This window comes from Euprymna scolopes, chromosome 2 (genome assembly GCF_053919585.1).
Source record: "Euprymna scolopes isolate OS-2025 chromosome 2, ASM5391958v1, whole genome shotgun sequence".
NCBI lineage: Eukaryota > Metazoa > Mollusca > Cephalopoda > Sepiida > Sepiolidae > Euprymna > Euprymna scolopes.
Window position 1 is genome coordinate 122,781,326 of NC_136483.1, and position 21,977 is coordinate 122,803,302.

A 21,977-nucleotide genomic window follows, 5' to 3' on the forward strand; every position below is an offset into this window, starting at 1 on the left:
TAAATCTACACCCCATACTCATAGATACCTCCTTTAAAAACGTAACCATATCTTCCGATTTTAATCCTATTCTGAGGTTTGGTTGGTTGTTTTTGTTTTACGGCATATCAACCTTTTTATTTTGAGGAACGATTTTTAATGGAGTATATATTTTTTTTTAAGTCAGATTCTATTTAACCCATAGTTGGGACCCTTACAGGTACTACCACTCCGGGTCAGAGTGGGCCTGGGAGCAATGGCAATTAAAGGGTGGCTTCACACTCCCCAAGGCCCGCAAGGTGGGGCTTCACCATCAGATATAGTTTTAGGTCATATCCAGGACCCCTATTCTGAGGGGTGTAACTTCAAAGCAGATACTAATTCTTTGATACTAACTCGATTAATCCAAACTATCACTTCAGGGGGGGGGCATAGACACCAAATACATGTATTTGGCCGCTAGTGTCAAGGGAGAGTGCTACAACTGTGCCAGCTAAGACATGATTGATTATAGTACAGTCCTGGGTTGATGGAGACCGATAAAGAAAATACAAGTAGCTAACGCTATGTTGTAAAGTTTGTTTAACGCATATGAAGGCCTGGTCACCTGATTCTAGTTTAGATTCCCTAGACATGGGGAGGGTGTTACAAATATAGACGCTTTGAAACCAGGTGTGGGGAAAACCCTTTTGGTGCTGATAGACTCATAGATCTGGTCAGGTCATCCATCTAGAAGGAAAACTCCGATTTGTAAACCTGTGCTACTGACTTCATACGTCTTGGCACCAAACGGGGGAGAGAGGCCTCCTCAATCCTTGACAACAACCTCCCTAGAGCTGGTGACTTGATCAAATCACCGGTTTGCAAACCTAAACTGCTTAAGGAGTAGATAGGCTCTTCCTATCGCCTGGCTTCCATACTCCTTCTTTTCCTATTAGCCAGGAGCAGAGGTGCAGCTGCAGGGACTCATTAGAGACGTCCAGTACTTAATCTTGTTTCCTGACTAGCGCAATAAATGCCGTCCCCCACATTTGTCTAATTCCCTTCCCTTATAGTTGAGCATCTTTGGGGTGCTTGTTCACCATATATGCTAACATGATTGGACTGCTGTCGGACAGGATTGAGGGTTGCTGGTTGCTCTTTCCGACTTAGAGTACAGGAGCCCTAATTCTTTGGTAGTGCTTAGAGCAGCTGCTCTATCATCAGTTGTATAATATCGGGATGTTTGTAGTGCGCTGTCGCACATGGAAAGGGACTATGCACTCATCTCTGGTGAGCATTCCCAAGGCCACATTCCTGTAGATGAGGAGCCAGCTGATGGTCTACGTGTGTTGCATGGTGGTGGCTATGCACATCCGTTTTGCATAGCACCTCACCCTAGACCTGAAACTATAAAATAAAATAACAGCTCAATCAAAAAAAAAAAAAGAACGTTCAAACCAGACACACACTTAAAGAATTCCCCGCCTCCCTTGAGGTTTCCATTTACAAATATCCGTGGACTTAGAGCTAACTTAGATGATGTTGAATCGTTTCTCCTAGCAAACTCCCCGGATATCTTAGCACTAAATGAAACTAATTTGCACATCTCCATCCCATCTAACCACTTTAACATGTCTGGTTATCTTCCACTTTGTCGTAAAACTCTGACGGACACATGCATTGACTTGGAGTCTATATTCGTAACACCCTCCTTATGTCTAGGGAATCTAAACTAGAATCAGGTGACCAGGCCTTCATATGCGTTAAACAAACTTTACAACAGAGCGTTAGCTACTTGTATTTTCTTTATTGCTCTCCATCAACCCAGGACTGTACTATAATCAATCATGTTTTAGCCGGCACAGTTGTAGCACTCTCCCTTGACACTAGCGCCCAAATACATGTATTTGGTGACTTTAATGCCCACCACAGAAATTGGCTTGGCTTCTCTAACTACACTGACACAGCTGGTAGCGTCGTCCATAACTTTTCTATATCCTATTCCTTGACACAGACAGTAACATTCCTGACTCGTCTCCCAGATCGTTAGGACCAGCAAGCCTCACTTCTGGATCTATTTTTGACAACAGTTCCTGAGGATTGTGTAACAAATACTCATTGCCCACTCGGGAATGCTGACCATGCTGTGATAATGATGGACATCACTCTAAACTCTTGACCCCAAGTTAAAGAGCCATTGCTCCAAACGCCAAACTACTACAATAGATCTGACTAAATGCCATTAGAGATCACATCAGAGATCCCCCCCTTTTCTCTTCCCGCAGAACAGTGTGTAAATAAAATGACTGAATGGTTCAAAGTAGCAATTGCAGCACATGTTCCTACATGTTCTATAGCAAATCCCACCCTACCCAATTGTTTACTTCTACTTGCGCAACTGCCATTGTTCAGAGGCAACATGCATACCATAGATTTATCTGGCATAAGTCCTGTACAAACAGACAAAGTTTATAGAAGCTAGAAGTAATTGTAAGAAAGAAGTTCGAGAGTTAAGAGTAAATATACTGAAATCACTAGGAAATGCATTCAAGTGCAAAAATTAGGGACTCGTGATTTCTAGAAAATCTACAATAGTGTAGTAAATAATGGGCAATCAACAATACCCCCACTATCCAATAATCATGAGGTTGTTTGCACAACATCTAAGAAAGCTAACATGCTTGCCCATCAGTTTTCCTCAAACTCTACCTTGGACTCAGCAAACCATTCCCTCCCTGATTTTCCTTGGCGGACAGAAACCACACAAGATGATCTAAAAATCACCCCTTCTCAAGTACATGATATCATAAAAACCTAGACACCTCAAAAGCATGTGGACCTGATCTCATCCCGGCTGTGCTATTAAAAAAAATGTTTCACTGAGGTTGTTCCAGTTCTCTCTAAACTCTTTAACAAATGCCTTAACGAATTTTGCTTTCCTGACTGCTGAAAACCTGCTTCTGTGGTACCAGTTTACAAAAACTCTGGCGAAAGAACTGACCCATATAATTCTCACCCAATTAGCCTCCTCCCTCCTTTCGCCAAAATATTTGATTCTTTAATTAATCAAGCTCTAGTCCACTACTTTACAGCTGCTAAACTTCTGTCTGACACTCAATATGGATTTAGACAAGCCCATACTACTTCAGATATACTAACTGTAATCTCTGAACGTATATACCAAATACTGGATAAGGCAGAGGAAGGGAGGGCAGTAGCCCTAGATATATCTAAAGATTTTGACAGGGAATGACATGATAGTCTTCTCAGGAAAATAAGATTCTATGGTAATTACTGGACGAATATTTAACATAATTAAATCATTCTTAAATGGAGAAGAATCCAGGTTGTTCTCGATGGGCGTATGTCCAAACAATATGATATAAATGCGGGTGTACCTCAAGAATCGATCCTTGGTCCTTTATTATTTCTGATATTCATAAATGACTTACCTGATAAAATTGTCTCTGAGATGGGTATATTTGCCGCTGACACCATGGTCTATAGCAGGCATGTGGGGAAAACCAATGAGCACATATCTAAGATAATGGCATTCAGTCTATAATGGAATGGAGTCAAAAATGGATGGTAACGTTCAAAGCTGCCAAGATAAGGGTCGTTTTCTTTTATAATTACATGAAACCTTACCAACCATTAATAGCTATTGCTAAAGATACATTACCTAAAAGTACATCCTTCAGACTCGTCGGCTTAATGTTCATAGGGAACATGAGTTGGAATAGATAGATCGAGATCATTGCCAAGGCTGCTGCAAAGAAGGTGGGCTCTCTCTACCGTGTTAGAAAGTTACTTATGTCTGAAAGTATCCTGTACCTGTGCTACCATTCTTCCATGTATGGAGTACTACTGTCACATTTGTGCTGGTGCATTTGCTACTAGTCTCTCACTCCTGGACATAGTTCAAAAGAGAGTCGCCAACCTGATAGGTCCTGAACTGTCATCTAAGCTTCAGCCCCTGTCCCATCGATGAAATGTTGCATCCCTCTGCTTGTTTTACAAATATTTTGATGGTGGACGCTCTGACGAACTATAAACCCTTGTACCTCCTCAACGAAAATACCCCCGACGAACTCAACAAGCAGCAAAGTCCCACCCCTTCACAGTAGAAAAATGCTAGATGTAAGAAAGCCATCTGCTCTAATAGTTTCTTCACCAGAACTGCTAGACTTTGGAATTCTCTTCGGGGTTCTTGCGTCCCCAACTGTATTGACATGCAGAAGTTCAAGCATAATATGAACAGACACCTTGCTGCTAAACTCCCTACATAGTACCCCTGCAACTTAGATCCCAGATAGTAGCCCAGCACATCAAAGTGGCTTTATGCCTTGTTTGGAGTAAAAATGTAATAAAACAAAAAGAAAAAACTGGAAAATCATGTAAAAAAAAAAAAAATATTGATTGGATGGAGTCGGATAAAAAATTCCGACTCCAACTACTTTTAGAAATCTAACTCCAACTCCGACTCCAACTCCAGCTAAAACCTTCAACTCCTTCTGACTCCCACTCCGACTCCGACTCCACAACCATGCTTATGACAAAGCATTTTTGTTGAATATTTTTTTGTTAAATATTTCTTTGTCTTATTTTTTTCCTTTATCTTTTTCACACGTAAATATGGCTGCACGTAAATATGGCTACACATGAATGCTGTTTATAACAGTTTTTCTTGTTCATCACTCGTTATTTGGAAATTAATTCACATGATTTTTTTTCAAAGATTGGATAACTTTCTGATGTTAAGAATGGATTTATAGCAGTTGTATGATTACTTGTGCAAAACAGTGACCCATAATCAAACTATGCATTTCTAGTACATGTGCGAAAAAATACTCAACATATTTTCGCATTCTTGTATATGTGACTCTTTCAAGACGATGCCTGTTGTATTAATGAAATTGTATAAATAAAATTGATTTCAATTCCAATGACAAAGTTTGTTCAAGCTGAATGTGATCCATTTTTCTTCCTGATAAACAAGGTCTACTCTACAATCCTTTTTTCTTACAAAAAGCTAATTTTATTATTTAAAAATATTAAATATTATTTTAATATTTAAAAATCCTATTTTATTATTTTACTATTTTAATTGTCTTCCTACAAAAAATAACAACCCTTCTTCTCTTTAGAATTACAACTTTAACAAATAAAACTATAAATTCCATTAGAAATAATTGTTAACATCATTTCTGCTGTTTGATGATTTTACTTGATTCAGACTAGAATAAGAAAAACCGTCCATTTTATTTTCTATCACAAGTATTTTTATTTCTTCAACTTATATTGTTTATCCCTAAGTAATAACTAGGGCTATGACAACAGCATATTCTTTTCCTTGTTTTGATTATCCGGTATATATTCATTGATATCATATGTTTTTCTGTAGAGTGATGTGGTTCTCGGTTGATTAATTGTGTCTAACTTTGTTACTCTCGAGAGTAAAAACAATGAAAAGAATATGCTGTTGTCATAGCCCTAGTAATAACACTGAACAGATAATTTATTTTATTTTACTATCTATTTATTCTTAATAAATTGAATAGAAGAAAAGCTAAAGTAGTTTTTATTTGTCTAGTTTTTAACTAGTATTGGCTAGGTGGAGGCTTAGGCAAAAAAATAATTAAAAATGTTATAGTCATATTTACAATTTTTATAAATAGAATCTTAAAAAAATATTTACGGTTTTCTCTATTTTTATACTTCATGAATAATAAATTAATAGTGAATTACCAAATAATAATTTCAAGTTACGTTTAAATGAGAAACGGACAAGATTTTGTCCAATACTTTATTAATACAAAGATATGATGGCTAATTTCTGTTGAAACATGAAATCAAATTCTCCGTGATCCGAACATAAGATGTAAGTATAGTTTAGCTAAACTACTTGCACACAATTTCGCTTTCAAGGTAACAATCATCGTTCCTATGAAGAAAATAAATTTGAATAAACTTTAGTAACTTTGAGCAACACTGGGGAACAATTAAACATTTTATGAAACAGACTCACATTATTTCATAATTTTTTTTTTAGAAATAAACAAGGAAAGGGTTTTGTATTTAAAAAGGTTGATAGAGAAAGATTGTTGTTTTGGGATTCAAGGTTCACAAGTGTCAGATCTAAGTCAATAAAACCTGTATCCCCCCACTGCACACACACATAAAAATATACAAAATATGATACAAGGACAGCAAATGAAAGAACTGGCCATCACTATATTAACATATTGTTGATCAGTTTTGTTAGACATAATCTAACGCTTTCAATTTGACTATCATTAAACAAACAACTGATTTTTCATTTGAGCAGATCTGATTAAATTGATCAAAACAATATATTGTGGGGAAGGGAGACATAGTTATATAATATACTAGCAAGCAACCTTGGCATTGCCTAAGAATGAATGAAGAACTCTGCATATTCTTTCTCTTATGCCTCAACGCCTTATTATTTTTTTTTCCTGTAATGTCCAATTTTCAAGTTATAAATAAAACAAATATAAAGTAAAAGATTGTCTATTTTTTAGAATTAGCATTCTAACTTTTATGAATAAAAAGTGCAAACATTGGTCATATAAATTTACTGTAACAATCAAAACATGCATGTACCATCGGCATGTAACATACATCAACATGTAACATACATCAACATGTAACATGCATTGACATGTAACATGCATTGACATGTAACATGCATTGACATGTAACATGCATCGACAACACCTACTTATTATTAGTCATTAACATTCTTAACAAGTGACTGAACAACGCAAGTACTATGCATATTAGCAGATGAAAAACATGAAAGTTGCCACAGTTGGAAAAAGCAGAATTGTTCAATCAAATTGACTGGAAGGAAAGATTTTATTAATATGATAAAATATTATATCGATTGTAATAAAAATAAGTAAGAAGGAAAAAAATGGATGGTTTATTTAAGAATAATTAAAGTGGCCATTCAAAAATGATTGTATTAATAACAACAAAGTCTGCATTGTGTTCAGTATATGTTCATTTTGCTATTCCATCAATCTTTTAATCTGATATGCCAAGAATAGTATAAGCCTATAGGTCTATAAAAATCAAAAGTCTATAAAAATCATAAGTCTATAAAAATCAAAAGTCTATAAAAATCAAAAGCCTATAAAAATCATAAGCCTATAAAAATCATAAGCCTATAAAAATCATAAGTCTATAAGAATCATAAGCCTATAGGTCTAAGAATAAATAAATCAAGAACAGCAAGAATAAATGGTGAAATAAATAGCTTAATGGTGTGACCCATGAATCCAATTTTTTACATAAAAAATGTTAAAAGAAATTTAATAAAAAGAAATGTCTTATTGATTCAAAAGGTCATTCTGTGTTCTTGAATGATGTTATAATTAACCATTCCATCAAGCTATAATGTAAAAAAAAGTCTTTGCAAATTAAGATATCCGTTAGAAAAAGACAGCATAATTGAAGAGAGCATTGTGCATTTACATCTAGAGTAAATAAGCAAGATTGAAAAAAAAATGCAATAAATGTCAAAAAGATTTATTCTATGAAGAAGACTTGAATGTGAGTGGCAGTACTATTGAAAGCGAGAGTACAAATTCCTTCAACTTAAGTGAAGCTGTCAAGCTGGATAAAATATAAAAATCTTATAAGTGTAATCTATATATATATAAAAGTGAACGTGTCTGTGTGTCTGTGTACATTTCCCTATGCAATAACTGTGTCAATTTTAAGTCTGCAGATTCGAAATTTGATATACACGGTACTGAGATTTGGGTTTACTTGTACAAAAAGTGATCTCATGAAAGGTTTTTCTGTACAGAGAGACCGGTTGACTATCCCTGAGTGTTTAAACACTCAGGGATAGTCAACCGGTGTTGATTGAAATATGTCCCGTTTGAGTATCTCAGCTTCCATGGTCCTTATTCCATACTTCATCTGAATTGTAATTAATACGAATCGTCTGTTTAATACGCAAATTTATAGATAGTAATGCTGGTATAATGAAATCCAAAGGTTATGCTATCTATATTTATAGTAAATCTGGACAGCTATACATCTGAGAAGAGGCTTTGCTATAGAAAATTAAGGTTAAAAATCTTCTGGTAGTGATATGAGGTAAGTAGAAGGACTTAATGGATAGAGAGGGAAAGGGCTTGCTATTGTCTTTGTGGGAATACATATTTAACAGAGGTATTTTGTTTTGGGAAATGAATGTAATAATTTTAAAACGGGGATGAAATATACACAGTTTATTGATACATACTTTAAGAAATTAATGTATTTTATCATTGGTGATGATAATTTCTTTTGGAGATGTTTGGTTAATGTCCTATTGAAACTGTAGTCACAAGGTAAAAATCAGGATTATTATATAAAGGGCAGTTTTCTGTGTATGTTTGTATGTCCAACTACATATGTTTGTATGGCAGTTTTCTATGTATGTTTGTATGCTCAATTAAAAGTCCAAAATGATCGGTATTGCCTCGGATGTATAATATTAAAAAAAAAAAAATAGTTGAGAGTAAATTGGTTGGGGAAACCACAGTCAAAAATGTCATTGTATTTTGTTCTACTCTGTTTTGTTCAAGAACAATAATTGTAAAATTATACTATTACATTTAAAAGGGAGAGTTCTGGTAAATGAGTTACATCATTATTTTCGTTATTATCAAATTAAAGGAGAGAGAGAGAGAATAGGCTGAGTGGAGGAGAATAAAAGAGACAGAAAAATAAGAGAGCAGGATGGTTAATATAGAAAAATAACTAGAAAGAGAATGAGAGGAAAAAAGTTATACACACTATTTAACTTCTTTTTTGATTTTTTATGGTTCCAGAAAATGCTGTGTAGCTCTACAAGTTTTATATGATAAACATGTATATCAAATGGTTATTTGTAAACTTCATATTAAGGAAGTTCTTTGCAAATCAAAAAACCTGTTTAAAACTTATAGTTTTCAAATAATATGGCATTGTAATTCAACATTTGAAATTTCTTATGGTTTTTAATTTGCATGTGTATATTGTCTAATTTGATGCTTTGTTTTAATTATCACTCATATTATCAATAACTATAATGACTGTATGCATGCAATTTTCTATCCTGCCTGATCACTACTGAATGGGGTGTAAAATGGAACAAGAAATGGTGGGAAGAAGAGATGTATGTCTCCATTTATAATATTTTAATTGCAAAATTTCCCCTCTGGACTAAATTACTATAGGTTTGCAACACATTTAGACGTTATAATAAAATCCTACATTTCATCACAATCGCAACCATCTTTAGAAAAAGTAGTTACTACTTTTCCCTCTAAATCTAAAGTCCTCATACCGCCACCAGCCAACACTGCTGGGAACTAATATGCACATTATACATATACCGCCCTTTCTATCTTTGTAACTGACTCATAAACTCATACACAAACTATTACCTTTCCATTCTCTGTTACAAAAATAATAATTTCTCCCTTAAACAGTTCTGGCAATTCTCATTGGCTGCGAGTTGGCAAATCGCTTATTCGAGAATACACATTTTCTAAAATAAACGAACACGCTAGATCTTAACAAACATGGCTGCTCTCTCTACATCCTGCAATCATTTTAACCTAGAACACACCAATTGTTTTTTTTCTTTTTTACTATATTAATGTTTATTACACTTTTTTTCTGCATAAACAAACAAGCATGTAAGCACGAACTTGTAGGTTTTACAGAACAGTGAGCAAGAGACTATGGAAGCAAATATACAGAGAGAGAGGGAGAGAGAGAGAGAAAGAGAGAGAGAGAGGCGTTGTCATCATCATAGCCATGCTAAACTTTTGAACTCATTTTATTTGGTTCGCCAAGTCATTCATGCCTCCTGATATGTTTTAAAGGCATTATTTCAAAGGCCCGTAATGTCATAAATTCACTGTGGGCCGGGTGACTAAACTATTTCCCTTTTCTTAACCTACTTTTCCTGTAGCATTACATGTTCGAGCCTGGCTACTGTGGGTATTTTTTTTTAGGCGCTCGAAAGGGTACTCGATGCTATTTTCATTTTTTATAGGGGGTTGCTTAATTTCTTTTCATTTTTTTCTGAGGGCTCGCATCGGTAATAACTAATATTAAATTTTTTGTTTTTATTTATTAAGCGCAAATAGATCACAAAGCAGAATACAATTGTATTTTGCTTTTATGTATATATATTGAAAAATATTTGTGTGCTTTAAAAAATTATAACTAATTTTAAATGTTTTGTTTTTATTTTTAAGCAAAATTAGGTCACAAACTTAAATAACTTGTTTTTGCCTAATTTCCCATAATTTTCTTTTCTTTTAGGTATATATATTGAAAAATATGTGTGTAAACAATATCCCTTTCAAAATTACAAACAAATTTGTTTCTGTTGTCTAAAATTAAAATTTAAAAAGGTTTACATTGTTTCAAATTATAAGTTTTCTATTTATATTGTTTATAATGTAGACAAAAATCTTTATATATTGTTTAAAATAAATAATATAAAAATTGTTTATTATTTAAAGAAAATGTTCTGTTTATAGTGTTTCTTTTCTTCAATACCGTTTACATGTTTATATGTGACAAGTACAAGTGACTACAGGAATTTAGCTTGTTTTAAGTGATAGAAGGTTCGAGAGTATTTTGCCACCTAAACTCCAGTCTTGCCAATATAAATACCATACTCTGAACCATACCCTGTCCACCAGATTAGTATGCACGGGCCGATCGCCACTGCAACCAACAAATTTTTTGTTCGTTCATAGTATTTCATTCATAGTGTTTCATTCTTATTATTCATACATGGGAATCCTGACAGCGATTATTAAAGTTACATTTTGGACAAATTTTTTTACAACCACACTCACACTCACAAAATGGGGTTTCTATTCTGAAAGCCGTTCTTAACATGAGGAAATTGGTGGTTGGGCTACAATAACACCAGCCATACTTTAATTTTTTACGCGAAGGTGGGGCATGCTACCACCGGGCAATGCCGATTAATGGGTCTTGCTAGTATAATATATAATCATTTCAATCACATGCAAAATCAATTTTATTTAATAACATCCAAAACAAAAAATACTGATGTAAATAAGGGTTATTTTAATATAATTATTTTTCAAGGCTTCATTGATTTTTACAGGAAATGAAGCTTATTTTTTTTTTTTACAATAGAATGCAATGCCTGTTGGCTATAATGATAATTTGTTCTGGAGTTGTTCAGATCAAGAATGATAATTTGTATTATTTTAATTGTGGACTTACGTTCTCATCTTGGATGTTATTCTCACAAAGATCCGTGGCATGACGAATAAAATGATAATCAGTTCTAAGTGACATTTTTTGGGGGGGAGGGTGAAAGTTCAATTTTCAGTGCGGTCGATATTAACAAATTACAAATGAAGATTTTTATCTGGCCATAGCTGATGGATTGGTCAGAATTTCATACAGATTCTCCAGTTTGTCAAAATACACCTGAAGAAAGTTGGAAGTTACATCAGTCAAAACATTGTGAGAATAACATCCGAGATGAGAAACAATAGATTGAATAATCCAAATCATTTATCAATGTTTTCTTTTTGGTGTATTTTAGCCCAGCCTATATGAAATTGTATATGATGCCATATTATAGAATTGGACCTTACCTCATTGGTCTGCTTCTTGGCTATGTCATCCATGTGACAAGTTGCAAGAAAGTCTTTAATAAGGTAAGTATCATAAACTTACAAAAGTTATGAAAAGAAATGGAATTAATTCTCACATAAAAAAAAACAAAAAAAAACTGAGCATGTCTGCTTTGGATCAAGAAGATGTTTAAATAATAAATGACAGACAAATAATAAATGGCCAGACAGAGAATACATTAAAATGTTCGTTTTATGGATCAATGCTCTCTATTTGAATTATTAATCCTATTGTGTAACAAAAAAAAAACAGCTTTGATTTAACAAATATAATAAAAATGACCCTATCAAATAATGTATGTTTTTAAATTCAACAAATATAATAAATTTTTATTGCATTAAATAATTTATATTTTTAAATTTAACACATAATAAAAATGACCCCATTAAATAATGTATATTTTTAAATTTAACAAATATAATAAAAATGACCCCATTAAATAATGTATATTTTTAATTTAACAAATAAAATAAAAATGACCCCATTAAATAATATATGTTTTTAAATTTAACAAATATAATAAATTTTTATTACATTAAATAATGTATATTTTATTTAAAGAAATAGACAAACAGAATAACAAAATATTGACATATTTACTTCAAAGATTACTTTTGACTATTATTGTATTGTTTTAATTATTTGAACTACCTTTCTCATCTTGGATTTTATTCTCACAAAGAAAACTATATCAAAAGCTTTTTAGCTTGTGAGATTTTCTTTTTTTTTGTTTTTAAATAACAAAATTTAACTTTCAACTACAAATGTGATCGAATTCAAAAGTTACAGAAATCCTTTTCTCATGTATTTCTCTCCACATATATAATTTACTTTCACTTCATCTCTTTGGCAATTTCACTTTTCTCTTCGGAATATTTTGTCTACTATATAATAAAATCATTGCAGAAATTCCTCTTTGAACCAAAATACTGTAGGTTTGCAACAACATATGCCATATACAAATTTATTATGTCTACATTATTAGCCACTATCTTATATAACTTTAGAATGATATTTTATATACATTTAGTTGTTATAATAAAATCCTATATTACATCCTAGAAGCAACATCATCACAATCTCACCATCTTTAGACAAATTAGTTTTTATTTTTCCCTCTAAATCTAAAGTCCTTCCACTGCCCCCAATCAAAACTGATAAGATATATACACATTATAACTATATTGCCCTGACACCTTTCTTAACTTGATCATACACTCATAGACATACAATTATCTTTCCACTTCCATATTCGAAAAATAATAATTTCTCCCTAATAACATTCTGGCTATTCTTAATGACTGAGAACATATTATTCCAGAATACACACCTTCTTACAAAAAATGAACACATCAGCCTTTACAAATATGACTGTTTCCTTTACATGAAACATTAGTTTTATGAATATTAAATCAAATACAAAATTATTAAACGCTCATAATCATAAATTTATGTACTTAAACCTTCACATTTACATGCAACTACCCTGCCTACAAAATATCCAAACTTAAAACAAAATACTTAACTTTTATAGATAGCATTGTTTTTTTATCCTTTGATTATGCTGAAGACGCTGACAACGATGCCATTTCTTTTTTTGGTTTTGCTTTATTTTTTAATAAGCCATTTCCTTTTACATTTTTTTTTTATACCTATGCACGCATTAATATTGCACAGATATAAATCTAATTATATCTGACCGACACTGCCACCCCCAAATTTCTTAGTTGGTTCATAGGATTTACGTGTGGGAATCCTGACAGCAATTAACATGGGGATGTTGCCGGTGACCATTCTGAAAGCCGTTCTTAACATGATGAGGTTGAGTGTTGGGAAACAACAACAATAACCATATTTTGATTTTTCTATGAGAGGAAAGGGGGGCATGCTTCCACTGCGCAATAAGTTATGCTAGTTTGAAATAAATATGTTACTTCAACATATCTGCTGATCTTGATCTGATTGGCCACTAATTCTGCTGAAAGATGGAACCTCAACTCCAATTAGAATATTGTAAAAAAATATCAATCTTTATGAAACATGTTACATGCTAGGGCATCCCCCACAGTTTCTGCACAGTGGTCCAACCCGGCCACTGTGGCAAATGTGTAAGGGCAATGTTGGTCCAAGGAAGCTTCCTCCTTTTATCTCATTTTGTGACCCTGAATATTAGCATCCTCACTGGACGGTCCCGTAAACTAATTACTATCTTCAAACAGATGTATCAGCATGTGTGTGATCCAAAAAACATGTTGGAGAAGGTTCAAGGTCTGAGACAATATTGACAGTTATGAACTCTTGTACAGTAAAACCCCGGGATACAGCATTAAAAATCAGTAACAAAATACAATACAGTATATAATACACATGTATATAATCAAATAACATTACAACTAACACCATAAGGTGGGGCGAATTCCGTAACCAGGGGCCGGAAAAACATTGTATTCCATATTGTAACCTGAAAAAAACGTATCCTAGGGCGACCATATCTCGGGGTTCGACTGTACAATAGTTACCCAAGAACAAAATGCAGACATCATAATCTAAAAAATATTATAATGTGATTATTAAAGTACACTGATATAGCGACAAACTAATGAAGATCATCTTCTTCATCTCTCTCTCTCTCTCTCTCTCTCTCTCTCTCTCTCTCTCTCTCTCTCTCTCTCTCTCTCTCTCTCCTCTAAGCTATTGTCTCACTTTTCCTGCTCTCTAGTGTCTTGTGTGTGTCTCTCTCTCCCTATTCTCTCTCATCTACACTTTTTTTCTCCTATCTAGGCCATTGTCTTTATCTCTCTCCCCTCTAGGCCCTTCTCTCACAATGAAGAAAAGAAAAATAAATAGATTATAGATTTTCTAAGAAAATGTTGACAAGAAACTTGCAAACTCACTGAAATAATCATTACTAAATTAAAAATGAAATTGACAAAACATTTAACCCTTTCTACTTGTGTTTAGATGAGCATATTTGCATAGGCTGTGTGGTTTTACTGAAAAACAAAATTGATGATTCAATTGGTAGAATTTCACGAATTTGTTACTTTCAAATCATTTCTTTTTTAGATGTTTGTCTGCTGTATGTGGTTGATGTCTCTTGCCATTTCTCTGGTGGTTGTCTATGGTTTTTACAACACAAACAATGGGAACTCTCTTAGCCAGCCTGTGGCCACACTCTATTGGACCCTCTCCCATACTGTTTGGGCTGTATGTGTTAGCTGGGTTATTTTTGCCTGTTGTTCTGGTTATGGAGGTAAATCTGTTTCGTTTTTAAAAGCAATTCTATTTCAACTAAAATTTCCATTTTGTTGTAAATTTAAAATTAAAATGCACATCGCTTGATGAAATATAAAATATAGATTTAATCCTATCTTCAGGAATTTGAGTTTTGTTTCCAAAAGAAATGAGATTTTATCTATTAATCCTATATAGCCTTTAAGCTGACAAACTAATGTTTGATTCTGAATAAACAGTTATTTTTATGATTATAGTTGTGCCGTGTCTTTTGCAATAAATATGCTTTGATTCGACAATTACTTATTCCAAGTCAGGAGATTGCTATTATAGACACATTACTATAGATATTATAAACTACGTTGGTTTAAGCGACCTTAAATACATTGGAAAACTCAACTATTTATACTATGAGCCCTACCACGACCACCCAGATAGAAGGCCTGTTAAAAATGCCTGCAGGCAATGTAGGTAAGATTTGTCAATACTATATGAGGGAATTTTTAAAAAGAGATTTAAAACATGTTAAAAAATAAAATAAAACGAACCCAATAATGAAACTGAACTTTATTTAATATAAAATATATTATCTATGTAAAATTACGTAATTTTAAAGCAATATACAATCTAATACTGATAAAACTGAATTATGAATTTAGGGAACAAACAATTAAAGAAACATTAAACAAATATTCTTTGGCCTTCGGGCCAAGATCAAAGTGTAGTATCTGTTCCGGCAGATACTGCACTTAAGATAATTTGTACCAGTCAATGGAGGGGAAACCCTCTATACTGGGACAATTATTATTTTTGGTAACCAGAGTGACCCCTTTTAGGGGAGCTGGTTTTTACCTCACATTAAAAACGGCCTTGTGCCTAATTTGCTCAGTGGGGGAGCAAATAAATACCATCTGTTCCGGCAGATACTGCACTTAAGATAATTTGTACCAGTCAATGGAGGGGAAACCCTCTATACTGGGACAATTATTATTTTTGGTAACCAGAGTGCCCCCTTTTTGCCTACTTTTAGGGGAGCTGGTTTTTACCTCACATTAAAAACGGCCTTGTGCCTAATTTGCTCAGTGGGGGAGCAAATAAACACCATCTGTTCCGGCAGATACTGCACTTAAGATAATTTGTACCAGTCAATGGAGGGGAAACCCTCTATACTGGGACAATTATTATTTTTGGTAACCAGAGTGACCCCTTTTAGGGGAGCTGGTTTTTACCTCACATTAAAAACGGCCTTGTGCCTAATTTGCTCAGTGGGGGAGCAAATAAATACCATCTGTTCCGGCAGATACTGCACTTAAGATAATTTGTACCAGTCAATGGAGGGGAAACCCTCTATACTGGGACAATTATTATTTTTGGTAACCAGAGTGCCCCCTTTTTGCCTACTTTTAGGGGAGCTGGTTTTTACCTCACATTAAAAACGGCCTTGTGCCTAATTTGCTCAGTGGGGGAGCAAATAAATACCATCTGTTCCGGCAGATACTGCAAGCTATGACTAGCTATGACTAGCTATGACTAGCAAAGACCAGATGTGGGGGCAACCCCACATGCCTGACCTTTAACCAGCTCCCATTTCCCACCTCTCGGGAGCTGGTCCCCTTTTTCCCTTCCCCCTCCCTTCACTCCTCACATTAAAAATCGGCCTTGTGCCTAATTTGCTCGGTGGGGGAGCAAATAAATACCATCTGTTCTGATACCTACATCGTGCGAGGCAGTGCTGTTCTGGCGACACATTCTCGTGCCCGGAACACCTGACAAGCTTTTTGGGTCGCGTTCTGTCCGCACCCCCACTTTGTCTGTCTTTCTCTGCTCTCCCCCCTCCCCCACGGGGGGGGATCCGAGCTGATAATTTACGACCTTCCCGCGAGGGAGGGTCGGAAACACCTTCTCTCTTCCCTCCACTAACTTCCCACTCCCTCTCTCAGTTCTATCTCCCCTCTTGCCGCCTTTTGGCGCCACCTCTTTTTGGCGCCAAAGTCGGCTCCCCACTTTGGACGCCGATTCCACGTCACTTTTTTCAGTGAATTTTTTAAAAGAGGGACCCAAAACGGACACCCCCAGCCCGGGGGCCACCAATATGGATACCCTCAGCCAGGGGCCCACCAATATGGATACCCCCAGCCAGGGGGCTACTGCTCCCCAAGAGGACGAATCCCCAACAGGAGAAAAAACAACTGCTGATGGGGCGTACCGCCCGGGTATGACACCATTGGACGCTCCCAAGGAGGGGGAAAATTTAACAACAGCTCCCCCCGAGGGCGACTCCCCCCAAAGGGGAGCAAAACCAAAATCGGTCGTAGCATCTCACTCCAACCACAAAAAGGAGGAGGTGCCAGACCAAAAGGACAATAAAGGGGACAGCGCTCCCCAGGAGGGCTGCTCTCCCAAAAGGGGAGCAGATCAAGAAAATGAGGGGGCATACCGCCTGGACCTCACAAACGAGGAAGGGGCAGATGGCCTCAAAGTAAACAAAAACGATCATGCTCCCCAAGAGGCCGACTCCCCAAAACGGGAAGCTGCTCCCGAAAAAGACACTAAAAAGGGAGCCGCAGCTCAAAAATGTGACACTCCCACAAAAGGACTGACCAGGACATCTGGGGAGGCAGGAAGCGTCGCCAAGAAACAGGCAGGGGCGACCTCCATAAAAGACCAAAAACGGTCTAACCCCACTAAAGACCCCATACCAACACCAACAAGAGGGTGTGCGTGGGGGAAGACCGTAGAAAAACAACTGTCCCCTCAAGAGTATAGAGACCTGTACCTGACAAAGTACAGACAATACATGGAGGGGGCAGATATAAAACCCATACCGGGTGCCTGGGAGGCGATTGAGGGCAGAGTCCTGTCCTTTGCCATTTCCGATATACCGGAAAACCGGCTCCTAGGAATGAAGAAGTAAGACATGGCGGGGCTTCTCCACAAACTTAACATCCCAGTACTATACCTGTACCAGAGGAGCTTCGCTGTGTGGGACATCCTCCTACCCAGCAAGGATGATGCGGAGAGACTCTCCCTCCAAGAAATAAAGCATGGGAGAGTCAAACTAACACCTGAATACCAGGGCAAGAGAAGGACTCGGGTGCAGGTATTTAATGTGCCAACCCAAATACCTGCGGAAGTATTAGGATGCCTCTTCAGCCAGTACGGTGAGGTAGAACAGGTGACCCCAGTACGGTCAAAAACTGGGACTCACCTGGGCTGCTACACAATAGCAATGAGGCTGAAGAGGGAAGGTTTTCGGGCAATACCACCGCTGCTGACATACAAAGACGCCAGCATAACGGTAGTGGTGGAGGGCCGTCGTCCACACTGTTGGTTCTGCTAAAAGCAGGGCCACATGGCTAGGAGTTGCCCCCAAAGGGTAACCCCTAATCCAACAACCCAAAAGGCGGTCACAACCCTTGAGACAACGCCCGCACCAAAACAGGCGGCAACAACCCCTGCAACTGCAGCACCAACCCCAGCTCCAAGGAAAACCCAAACCACCCAGGAGGCCAAGGGGGAAGAATGGAGCACGGTAGTGAGACAAAAGCGGAAACACATAATCCCTTCTGCCACCGTCCCACCACCAGCCCAAAAATCGAGGCAGGAGCCTCTGCAAATGCAGCAACAACAACAGCCACCGCAGCCAATGCCGCGGAAACAACTGCAGCAACAACTACTGCAGCAGCAAAATCAGCAAGTGCAGCAGAAGCAGCAGCAGCAACGACACGAGCGAGACCAGCAACAACAAAAACAGCTGCAGCAGAAAATACAGGAGCAGACACAACCAACGGTCCCCACACCAATCGAGACGGGGATCAAGCGGAGAAAAGACTGCTCCTCTGAGGATGAATCCGCAAGTGAGAGGGAGAGGAACTCAACCTCACCTCTCCCCGGTTCATTCGAAAGAATGAAAAAGAAAAACAAAAGAAGAAAAGAGGAAGAAAAGGTGGCCCCCACTCCCTGTGAACATACACCACCCCTAACAACAAAATCCACTTCCACCCCCAAACCACACACTGCACCAACACCAGACACCGCACCAACACCAGACACCGCACCAACACCAGACACCACACCAACACCAGACACCGCACCAACACCAACACCAACACCAGACACCGCACCAACACCAAACACCGCACCAACACCAGACACCACACCAACACCAACACCAACACCAGGCACCACACAAACACCCGTCCCCACACCAAGGCAAACTGAGCCACTACCCCAAAAAGAAAATGAAAAGAATGAACCGAGGGAGAGGAGAGACTCCTCTGCCTCTTGCAGACCAAAGGTCCTTGCCCCCGAGGAACTATGTAATGTAGACCCTCTATCTGTGGCCACAGACATTTCCCATCGGCAGAGGAAAAACTTAAAACCTCTGCTCGATTACAAACAGATAGAGGGGAAAGATGTAAATATCCCCTCAAATTTTCCGGACGCCCCACTCCTAATAACTTTTGTCAGAACTCCAGAGGCCTGCAAGACCAACTTGTAGACAAGGCTGCAGGCCGCTGAAGGGGCGTTTCCGGGAATTGAACTGGTGAAAAAAAATGACCCTTCTCTTGATGAACTGTCAAAACAATGCAAGGGAAGGGTCCCCGTGTTGGTCCATCCGTCACTCTACAGGGCCATAAAATTAATTTATCCTTTGGACGTCGGCGGCATTGCGAGAGAAGGTCAGGATATGAAAAACCTGACCACCTTGAGCATGGCACATAACGTCGGCGTCCTCTCCCCAGCTGACTTCGGAGCTGAGTGTGACACACCCTAAGGTAGGTACCATGGCTTTGAATTTGGCTAGTTTGAATGCGAGGGGCTTGAGATCACCGGGCCGGGCGGCTCGCCTCCGGCACGACCTCTTGTCCCTGGGAGTGGATGTGGCTGCGATTCAGGAGACGCATTTCGTTTCCTCTGTGGACTGTCAGGTGCTGGCCAGAGATTTTGAGGTTTTCTCAGCATATGGCAGCCCGCGGGGGAAGGGAGTTTCCGTGCTGGTTAAACGTACCCTGTCGGCGACGGTCGACGTTGTCCATAGAGATGCGGTGGGCAGGCTGGTTGTGGCCGATGTTGCCGTAAAAGATTCTGTGTTTCGGGTGATCGCGGTTCATGCGCCCAGCACCGCTCGTGAGAGGGTCTCATTCTTCAGTCAGCTTGACGCGTTTGTAGATTGTCGGAAGCGGGTAATGCTAATAGGAGATTGGAACGCCATCTTAGACCCCGAGATAGATAAGGTAGGAGGCGATGCTAGAGGATCAGAGAGGTGCGAGTCCAGTCTGGCTGATCTGATGGCTAGATGCGGTCTGGTCGACAGGTTTCGGTTCGAGCATCCGGGGCGGGAGATGTGGACGTGGACCAATAGCGTTTCCTCCTATCCAAATACCTATTTGGACAGGATGTTAGTTAGGAGAGGCGAAGTAGACTTCTTATCTTGTCCCACGTTCACTTGGCTAGGCCAGACGGACCATAAATTAGTTATGGCCCGGCTGAAGCTAGGAAATAGGCCTAAGTTAGCGGGGTACTGGAAGTTAAACACCTCCCTTCTGGAGATACAAGACTTCCAAGATCAGTTAAGAGAATTGATTAAAAAGGCACTAGTGGGGGCGGTTACCGGGAGTAAGTGGTGGTTAGGTCTCAAAGCCAAGATCAGAAGCTTCTCCGTCAAGTATGCCCAGCGCCTCGCACTAGATAAGGCCAAGACGAAGAAGAAGCTAGAGCAGAAACTAGCCCAGGCTACGGGGGAGGGTGATAGGGTTAGTCAGGAATTAGCTAAGCAGGACCTTCTACGCGAGACTAGCGAGCGTTACGAAGGCCAAGTAGTTAGAGCTAGGCTTAGAAAGATAGGCAACGAAGCAGTCAATTCTGATGCAGACGTGCGCCGTGAGGTTTCTAGGCGTGGCTCGGACAAATACATTGCAAAAATCAAACATCCGAATGGACACACCCTGGAATCGACTCGGGAGATCTGCGAGGGGTTTCGAGAACATTTCGAGGAGCGTTTTACGCAGCAGCCCGATCTTGCGGTCCTTGAGTTTAGCGACTATTTGGCCGACTCTCCCCGCCTCGAGGCGGCTAGAGCGGCTGGTTGCGAGGGCCGGGTGACGGAGCGGGAGGTCTTTACTGCGCTGAAGCAGGTCAGCTGTGACAGATCGCCAGGACTTGATGGTCTGCCATATGAACTGTACTTGAGGCTGTCGCCCATGTTTCTGCCTCTTCTGACGGATATATTCAACCATTGGTTTGCTCAGGGATCCATCCCAGAGCAGGTGACCAAGGGAGTGATCACATTGCTGAAGAAAGGTGACGGGCATGGAGGGGAAGAGTTAGACGACTACAGGCCCATAACTCTGCTAAACACAGAGTTGAAGATTTTGGCCAAGGTCCTGTCGAATCGGCTGCAGGTTGTTATCGACGAGTTGGTTGAACCAGAACAGAACTACGCTGTGAAGGGGAGATCGATTCAGAACAACTTGCACCTGATCCGCATGATCCTAGAGGGGGGAATAGATGACGACACGGAAGCCGCGCTGATAAACTTAGATCAGTCCAAAGCTTTCGATAGGGTCGACCATCGTTTCCTGGCATCTGTCTTAGAGGCCGCCGGTTTTAAACCGGACTTTTGCAAGTGGATCTCCATAATGTATCGACAGCCCATGGCTGTCGTGCAAGTCAACGGAAAGCGCTCGAAACCCTTTGTTATCTCTCGGTCGGTTCGTCAGGGTTGTCCGCTGTCGCCCCTGCTTTATGTCCTGGCTTTGGAGCCTCTTCTCCGCAAGCTGAGACATGGGGAGGCAAATTCGGCCCTGCGCGGAATGGCTCTGCCTGGCGGCTCAGCTGCCAAGGTATCCGCGTTCGCCGATGATGTCACGATCTTCGCGTCGGGCTTCAGAGACATTGAGGTCGTGTCGGAGGCACTCACACAGTACGAAAGAATCACAGGGGCCAAGATAAACCGCAACAAGTCGGTAGGACTGCGGTTGGGCGCATGGAGTGGCAACGCCAACCTCCCTGCGCCCTTCAGCTGGACAGATGGCCCGGTCCGGATCCTCGGCGTGTGGTTCGGACCGGGTCTC

General features: G+C 38.8%; 1 protein-coding gene across 6 annotated transcripts in view; it reads left to right on the forward strand.

Moving 5' to 3' along the window:
* LOC145295845 (nose resistant to fluoxetine protein 6-like) overlaps positions 1-21,977 on the forward strand; it is a 387,176-nt gene that overhangs the window by 358,662 nt on the left and 6,537 nt on the right. For all 6 annotated transcript variants that reach the window (XM_080141605.1, XM_080141582.1, XM_080141591.1 and 3 more), the window contains 2 exons: positions 11,576-11,690; positions 14,734-14,920. In XM_080141605.1, coding sequence (XP_079997731.1) covers positions 11,576-11,690; positions 14,734-14,920 — 302 coding nt within the window. The remainder of the gene's footprint in view (positions 1-11,575; positions 11,691-14,733; positions 14,921-21,977) is intronic.